Genomic DNA, 8,754 nt, shown 5'->3' with positions numbered 1-8,754 from the left:
GACAACAGCCTGATGCACAGTGACATGTTCAATGGAGCTGTCAGGGTGCTCAGGGATGCTGCTGGGGGGGTGTTTGCTACCTGCAGAGTCTGGTCACTGTGGGGATCCCACGTGTCCCACATGTGGGAATTACAGAGAGGCTGCAGGACCAACGATTTGCAGCAGCGCCTCCAGCACAGGGCTGAGGGTGATTAATATTCAGTGCACTGCCATGAAAATGAACAGCCAGACAGGACTGTCCTCCTCCCCTTCCTGCATCCATGAGGACAGCGAGGGGAATGTCTGGAGCATGGGAACAGAGACAAGATTTGCTTTTGGTCAGGCTGATACAGGATTTTGAGACTAAACAAGATACTTCATTCTCTTTTGCGTTATTTAGTGTCTTTCAATCTGTTTCTTCTTTTTTAATGTCATCTTTCTGTTATTTAATTACAGGAAGTTTAAAAAAGAATAGTAGGAGGCCTTGGTTGAAGCTATGAGAACCAAACAGGAGGCATTTGCAAAAACAGTTTCTCTTTAAAAAGGGGAAATGTTCTGGTTTTCTTTTCATTAAAAAAATTCTTCCCATAATTTCTTATCAAAATTCTGGTGAAAAACCCTTTTACTGTTGGCAGGAAAGCTTTCCCCATCCCATGTTCAGCGTGGCAGAAGCAGTGGCAACATTAACAGCACCCGGGATGCTCTGGACAGTGGACAGATGCCCCAGGACTTGGGGGACAAAACTCCCACAGCTGGTGACATCCTCAGTGCTCGTCCTGCCCCACCACTGCTCCTTGCCTGCCATCTGCCCTGCCCGGGGATGGCTCCTCCATCCTCTACCGTCTTCCTGGGGATCCTTTCTTCCCGTGTTGGGTGGAGAAGTTTGAAATAGGCTCAGACCAGCTGATCCTGTGTCCTTCCAGCAGTGGGCTGAGCTGAGGCTAGGTGCTCTCATCCACCAAAGCAGCTGACAACAGAGAAAAGCGGAGCCACAGGCACAGCCAAGGCCACTGTTTGCCTTCAGGGCTTTGGTTCTGCACTGACCTGGGCCAAGGCAAACCCTGGCTGGTGGCCCCAACCCTCAGGTTGTTGTTCTATTGTGCAACCAGCAGCAGGGAGCTTGGGGTGGCTGCTGCAAAATGATCCCTGTGGGCAAACACAGCTTGGAGTGCTCTGGGCAGGAGAGCTGGCACCACTCGGAGCTCTGCTTGCACAGGCACTACCAGCCCCGAGCCAGGCTCCAGCCATGGGGCTCTGTCACAGGTCCCTGCAACACCCATTCCACCAGCCCTTCCACATATCCCAGCCACTGCAGGGGAACCTAGTGGGGTTAAAGGAACCTCCAGGTGCCCCTAGCCCCAGAAAAAAAACCCATCTCTGCCCTTGCAACCAGGACTTGCAGAGATCTGGGGTGTTCCAGAGTCACCTGTCCTGGCACACTGGGGCCAGGTAGTGCCAGCAACAGGGACATCTCCTGTTGCAGGCACCATTTGTTATTAATGTTGGTGGGTCAGGCTGGTGTGGGTGCTGCCACTGGCTCTGCAGGTCTCACCATGACTGTTGGCTGCTCAGCCCTCGCTCTGTGGCAGCGGAGGTGGGATCCAGCCCAATGGCACAGCAGCACCTGGAAGGGTTTGGTGTTTGGCATTTTGTCTCTAAGGTTACTGAGGGAACATTTACACCTCTCTTTGCAATCATTCACAGCCAGTAAGCCTGGGATGGGAGCTGGCACGTTCCTTCATCCTCGTCCTTCTGTTTCCTTAGGAACTGGAAACCAAAGGTGCCCAACGATGCGTTACGGATTCAATCGCTTGGGCCAAGGCACTGCCACTCCTCCTGTCCTCGCTCTCACAGCCATCAAAGGGCACCCAGAATCTGCTCTTCATCTTTGTGCTCTGAGCACATGCAGCTCATTGGCGTCAAGATCCATTTCCTGGAGTCCCCAGCGTGTTGTGTTGGTGTTACTGCAGCCAGAGTGAAAGGCAGGGGGATGCAATGGGTGCAGCCCAGACATGCCTAATGACCACATCTCCTAATGACCACATCTCCTAATGACCACATCTCAGTAGTGTTGCCACCTCTGTGATTAACTGGCAGGGTGGGGCTGATGTCGGGCTGGTTGGGGTATCAGGGTGTCTCTTGGTCACAGGCTGCCATGGTGAGGTAAAGGGAGTGAGGAGCAGCAGGAGAGGCTGGGCCGAGGTTCCAGAGCACTGGCGACACCTCAGTCACCCCATCACCTTGGGAAAAGAGTGGTGGGAACCTCCAAGGTTTTTAGAGGAACGTTTAGCTGCAAGCAGGAGCCCTGACCATGGGAATGAGGCACCAGGACTCCCCTGCGCCCATGGGATGGGGGTCTGGGCAGGACCATGATGGGCAGAGGCAGAGAAGGGTGTTGGTGCTGCCCACCAGGGATGCCAGAAGGGCCAGTGTGGGCGCTGGGAAGTGGCTGGTCACACATGGTGCTGTGCCAGTGGATCCAGAGGCTGCAGGGCTCAGGAATCTGGCCCTGGCCCCACCAGCTCTCGCCGTGCAGCCATTCTGCTCTGGGGCTGTGGCACAGCCAGCCCCAGGATGAGGTTTGATGCCACTGCAGCTGGGGGTGAGCTCCTGTGCCTGAGAGCTTGCAGGCTACTACCACCTGCTCACCCCGGAGTCCTGGGGGTCCCAGCCCCAGCCCGGCAGGGACCTGCCTCGATGGGGCACCAGGGATGTGTTTGTTCATGTTGAACAGCTCCCAGCTCTCTGGCAACAGGTGGGAGCAGGAACAGGCATTGAAAGAACCAGCAGCTCAGGGACAGGGGCAGAATAAATCTGCATAAATACAAATGAGGGGAATATTATTTCCCACATTGACCACATTTCTGTAGCTACTTTAAGCTGTGAGAGGGGGGCTTCAGCAGCCTGAGCAGGGTTTGGGCTCGACTCAGGCCTGGCTCTGGGGCTGGAGCCGCTTGTGATTCCCCACCTTCCCAGCAGACTCACCTATTCAATATTCCTCACATGCGAGTTACTCCTGTAGCTGATGGGAGAGATAAATAACAAAACCCTCACAAATGCAAAAATCCTTTGGCAGTTTGGAAAGGAACCAAGTCACGTGCTGAATGCAGACGAAGAAAAATCCTTTTTATTGTAAGGAGTAACAGAAGGGTGTGAATCAGCCTCAAATCCACCTCACCCACAATGCAGCACATCCAAATCCACTCGGAGATTACAAGGCAGGATAGCGCTCACTCTGATCAGTTCAAAGCGTCGCTGTTTGGGAACAAATCGGCTGAGTGTGTGCCTGGATTAGACTGGGGGCCTTTTTGCCTCTTGAAATCACTGGAAACAGCAAAATTCCCTTTTGAAATGGTAAGCTAATCAAGAAGCAGAAGGAGAGCAAAGACAAAGCATTTACAGCTTTTGGGTTCGGGTTCATCCCTTTTCTCCCTTCCCTTCTCAGGGGTTTGGTGCAGTTGGTGCAAAATCCTGAAATTCCTGAGGGGTGGCTGTGAGGGGACCAAACCCCTGCCTTCAGCCCAGCTGTCTGCTTCCAGCACCTGGAATATCCCCTCTGTGCTGAGCCATTACCTGGCCCAAACCCCAGCCCCAGTGAAGCTGGGGTGGGCGTGAGGAAGAAACAAGGGGTGAAGGTGTTCCCTTCATCAGTGAGTGCCATAACAAGTGGCTTGTGGCCGTGAGAACCAGGAGAGCACAGAGGCAAGATCTGGGGCTCCTGCCTCTGTAGTCACCAGCATGGCTAACCACCCACACAGCTAACCACTGACATGGCTGATCATTGGCACAGATAACCCTGGGCTGTAAAAAGACACCAAAATCTGAGAAGTCTGAAATGTAAAGCAGACGAAAATGCGAGGTTTTGCTGGGTTTTCTCCACTTTCATGTCTATTCTCCAGGTATCGAGTCATCTTCCTCCCTTCCCTCCTCTTCCTCCTCAGGAATCGCCTGTGGAGGCACCTGGAGGGATGAGGTTTTTAGACAGCCCTGTGCTCTCCCCGTCACCTCCTGCTAACAGGCAGCAGGGTCAGGACTCATCCCACCCAGACCAGGCACCGGTGCTGGCACAACTGGCAGCAGAGCTCTGAGCCAGGTCCCCAGGCAGCAAATCCTCCTTACCCCACGTACTTCCAGCCTGTGGCTATGGATTGCTCCCGGGATCGACACCTGCGACTGGGGGAGAGACACCCAGGTCAGACTGGGGGAGAGACACCCAGGTCAGTGCATTCCCTCCTCCAGGCCCCCCCAGCCCCACGGTCCCCTGGCAGCCCCCACTGCTGGGCCGGGCTTGGCAGTGTCCCATGTGCCAGTGGCCCAAGAGCCCCCGGCTTTATGGGCAGAGATGATTTAGTGCCCTGAGGAATATGGCTCTGGAGAAGCTGGGACGGCTTCCAACTCTTCCTTCCCTCCCCTGTATATTAACTTTCCATGCATATGAAGCTGAAAGCTCTTCCAATCACCTCTGCAAATATTAATTAATCCTCGCAGCATCCTGAGGACCATTATTCACTCCTATTAAGCAAATATTATTAAATCCTTTTATAAGAGGTGAAGTGACTTTTCTAGGGCTGTGCAGGGCATAAGTAGGAGCGCACAGACTTTGTGTAGGAGCCACTGCTGCAGAATGGCAAAGCTGCTCACACCTGAGCTGGGGGGATGTCTCTGAGGACCAGGCACTCCAACCACCCCCAGCACTGCTGTGCCATGCGGGGTACAAGTGCTCTGTGGGACTCTTCCAAGGTGAGTTGGCAGCTCTGGCTGCACCCCAGAACCATGAGGACCCCCTTCCCACTCTTAGCCACTACCCAGTATAGTGTCCCCCTTTCAGCTGCCCTGTTCTGGCTCACAGACACCACTGGGGATCCCCATAGTGGCACTGGAGACAGACTCACTCTGGAGGAGCCAGTCGATGAAGGTGCTTGGGAATGGGGAATTCTGCAAAGAACAAGGAGGCGTTAGAATGTGTGAATGTGGAGGGAGGGCAGCAGTGCAGGGACATGGGATGGGACACAGGATGGGACACAGCTGTACCTGCAGATCCAGCTCCACGAAATGCCCAGACGTCACCGGCAGTTTGGAGAGGGCAGAGTACATTTTCCCCAGGAGCCCGAAGGAGACGACGCCTGGGGACAGGGAGAGGCCATCAGGGCTGGGCAGAGCTGGCTGTGGGTCCCAGAGCCTGCCGGCGCCCTCTGCCCGCAGCGTCTGGCAGAGGCTGGGAGAATATCGTCCTGCCCACCACGGAGTAAAACCCCTCGTCCTTCCTGTGGATCTCAAACCTCCCGGGGTTCAAAGGTTCCCATGAAAGCTGCTGCCCAGGAACTTCCAGATGCATGTCCCATCACAGGGGAAATGTTGGGGGTAAATGGGGACAGCTCTGCTTGCAGTGAAGCAGCAATCATGTCTGTGTGAGATTTGACAGGAACAGATCTGGGGAAGGAAAACCCCACAGGTTCTGCAGGGCTGCAGTGGAGGGTCCTGGCAGAGCCACCTCTTGGCAGCAGCTTGAGTCTGTCCCTGGTGGGACAAACACCCATGAGAAGAGCAGGACTGTGGTGTCTGGCAGTGGCAGTGAGCCAGGACTGTGCCACATACAGTGGCTTTGCTGGTGGATCAAAGCTGCTCCTGCTCCATGCAGAGAGACTCCTGCTCCCATGAATTCAGCTCTCCTCGGGACTCCTGCTGCCCGTGCAGGTGGTTGGACACACAAAACTCAAGTGTCACTCAATATAGAAAAGAAAACGACTTACGGTTGAGGAATTGTAGTTTCATGTTGATGATGCCGACCCAGATGTTCACTAATGGGCAGAGCTGCAACGACAAGTGGCACAGCCCTGGTGAGAACACCGTGGGTGCAGCAGCACGTTCTCCAGCACGGCTTGAGTTTCACAGACTTAAATCAGGATGTAATAATAGGCTCCTAGAGCACAGTTCCTCCATGGAAGAAGAGCCATATGACTTGTTCAGCCCTCTTCTTAAAACAGCACAGGTTCTACTGAACAGGACAAGAGATTCTCTAACAGGCCCCTTTGCTCCAAGTGGGGTTGTCACTTCTGCTCATCTCCCCCCAGGGAGCACCCGAGTACAAATTATCCCATAACATTGCATGATGGAATTGAAATTACTCCTAACAAATAAATTCTGACTGTAAGGAAGATCAAGGAATTTTGTGGAATTCACTTATGGGCTGCAGGCATAAATATATATTGTATATATATTGTGTATATATATCATCCCTGACCGCGGGAGGGGGGTTGGTATAACTGATCTTTAAGGTCCTTTCCAACCTAAGCTGTTCTGCGATCCTCTGTGTGTGTGTGTGTGTGTGTGTGTGTGTAAATCTTCCAGAGAGTTCTGGCAGGAGCACTGATTGCAGCTGAAATGCATCTTCACAGCAAAGAACATTCAGACACTCACCAGTGCAGGGACAAGGGTCTTGAGAGTAGAGTTCAGCACGCTGCTCACCAGGTTGGTGAGGAGGCTGGGGAGGGAAAGGACACACAAAAATTACCAGGGAAGTTGTCAAAACCTAGGACTTCACATCAAGACAAAACAGCAGCTGTGGAGGAGGAGCCCCTCTCGTCTTGTCTCCTCTTATATTAAAAGATGCCGCAAGCCCACAGCTCCCCCAGGCTTTAGCAGGAATTGCAGATGGTTATCTGAATCCCATAATCTGGTTGTTATGGTGTCAGTCCGTGACACTGAAGTTCTGCCCCACTGCAAACTTGCAGGAGCTCACCCACACACTCACCCCTTCCGCAGGTTGACGCTGAAGCCGCCAAGCAGGTTCTTGCAATCCTTAATCACCAGCTTGAGGTCCCCGGGGGTGTCCTGGGTCACGGCGATGTGTGACGTGATGTTCGTTTCTACCGAGGATTCACTCAGGAAGCTAAAAATCCTGGAAAAAAGGGGAGTAGCGTGGAGGGTTATGGGGGAAACAGAAGCAGCACAGGAGCTGCAACACAGGCTCGGCTGGTACAGTGCTTTAGTCTTGGGACTTCTCTCTGGTTCCTGGTCCTGTAGCAGATCACAGAATCATAGAATCATTAAGGTTGGAAAACACCTCTAGATCACCAAGTCCAACCATCAACCCAGCACCACCACCATGTTCACCACTAAACATGTCGTCTGGTGCCATATCCACAGATTTTTTGAACGCTTCAGGGATGGCAATAGCACCTTTGGAGTAAGGACAGCTGGAAATGGCTGCAGGGAGAGGCAGCAGTACAGCTCAGAGTTTTCCTCACCAGCCCATTTGCTCAGCACGTGGGGATGTTTCTCCAGCAGCAGGGAGTGTCCCATCCTCCCCAGTGCCCTCAGGCCCCCATGGCCTCTCTCTCCAGCACTGCTCACCCTGGAAAGCGGAGCACCAGCTTCGAGTACAGGTTCAGCACCAGCTCAGTCCCACGAAGGACCTTCCATGACACTCGGGCGTTCTCGAGGTTCAGCACCTTCAACCTGGGGGTAAACACCGAATCAAACCCACCTTGAGATGGCAGGATCAGCAGAAGAAGACCCTACAGTCCCATCTCTTCCTGCTCATCGTTTGACCTGTTACCCATTTGGATATTCCCAGGTAAAAGTGAAGGTGGGGAAGGACCAACCCCTGCTCCAAGAAAAGCCAATCTCAAAGCAGGGTCAGGTTTCTCAGGGCTGTGTCCTGCTTGCAATCAACCACCTCTGAGGATGGAGATGCCCCCACCTCCCAGATTGCCCATTGCAGTGTCACAGCACTGCCGTGGGGAAGACTTTTCCCATTTCTGGTTGGAATTTCCCCTGTCACAGATCCTCGTGTGAGCCCAGAACTGGTGGTTTGTATGACAGGGAGGGTCTGATCCCCTGGACACTATTGGTCACCTTGCAGTGAGCCCCACCATGGGGCTTCTGACTCACCAGGCATAGCGTGATATCTTCTGAGAGGTTCTACCACCCAGCAGGCCTCCTGCACCCAGAAGACCATCAAGACCAAGTAGACTTCCGTTGCCTAGGAGACCTCCTTTCCCAAGCAGCCCTGTGCCAAGCAGACCTTTATCTCCAAGAAGGCTGTTATTGCCGAGGAGGCCATTGCCAAGGAGACCATTGCCAAGGCCTTCCCCACCAAGGATGCCTGTGCCAAGTCCTTCTCCACCAAGGATGCCTGTGCCAAGTCCTTCTCCACCAAGGATGCCTGTGCCAAGTCCCTCTCCACCAAGGATGCCTGTGCCAAGGCCTTTCCCACCGAGGATGCCTGTGCCAGGCAGACCGCTGCTGCCAGGTTGTCCTCCTGCAACAGTCAGAACTCTGTTACTGTCCTGGCCATCACTGCCCAGAAACCCTCCTCTTCCAAGCACGCCCGTGCCAAGCAGACCTTCCTCACCTAGGAGGCCTGTGCCAAGGACCCCAGATCTGCTGGGTTCACTTTCTGCTTCAAGTGGACCTCTGCTTTCTGCTTCACTTGCACTTCCCTTGCCCAGGAGGCCGGTGCCAAGCAGCCCACCTTCACCAGGAACACCAGTGCCAGGCAATCCGCCTTTTCCACCAAGGAGACCAAGCAGACCTGCACCAGGGGAGTCCCAGTTACTAATCAGACTTCCACCACTGGGAAGATTCCTTTGACAAGAAAGGTTGATTTGGCCACGTTAGGTTGCTCTGCTGGTGAGATCTCATAGGGACCTCTGAGCATCCTTGAGCAAAGCTGGGTTCCCCACAGAGATGATCCTGCCAGGAAGCATCTCCTTGATGACCAGAGGGACACGCCATGAGCCTAAAATGGCACAGGACTGTGTCACGACCCTG

At 53.8% G+C, this 8,754-nt stretch overlaps 1 protein-coding gene across 1 annotated transcript; it reads right to left on the bottom strand.

The window, feature by feature from the left end:
- Positions 1–3,143: 3,143 nt before the first annotated feature.
- On the bottom strand, positions 3,144–7,234 carry LOC108639940. Its single transcript, XM_029960412.1, has 8 exons — positions 7,227–7,234; positions 6,731–6,877; positions 6,397–6,460; positions 5,730–5,872; positions 5,011–5,102; positions 4,872–4,914; positions 4,099–4,152; positions 3,144–3,939 (listed from the first exon to the last, which is right to left on the bottom strand). Exons 1-8 carry the CDS (start codon positions 7,232–7,234, stop codon positions 3,738–3,740), a joined length of 753 nt encoding a protein of 250 aa, XP_029816272.1. The 3' UTR covers positions 3,144–3,737.
- Positions 7,235–8,754: the final 1,520 nt, after the last annotated feature.

Source organism: Manacus vitellinus, unplaced genomic scaffold (genome assembly GCF_001715985.3).
Source record: "Manacus vitellinus isolate BGI_N305 unplaced genomic scaffold, ASM171598v3 scaffold_26_pilon, whole genome shotgun sequence".
NCBI classification, from domain to species: Eukaryota; Metazoa; Chordata; class Aves; order Passeriformes; family Pipridae; genus Manacus; species Manacus vitellinus.
This window is presented reverse-complemented; position numbering and strand designations above follow the sequence as displayed.

Bases quoted from the DNA above. Each gene is read 5' to 3' on its own strand.
- LOC108639940 (XM_029960412.1), bottom strand. The intron at 5,873-6,396 runs GTGAGTGTCTGA...TCCTGATTTAAG, and splicing joins AGACCCTTGTCCCTGCACTG to TCTGTGAAACTCAAGCCGTG. The intron at 4,915-5,010 runs GTACAGCTGTGT...TGTTCTTTGCAG, and splicing joins TCGTGGAGCTGGATCTGCAG to AATTCCCCATTCCCAAGCAC.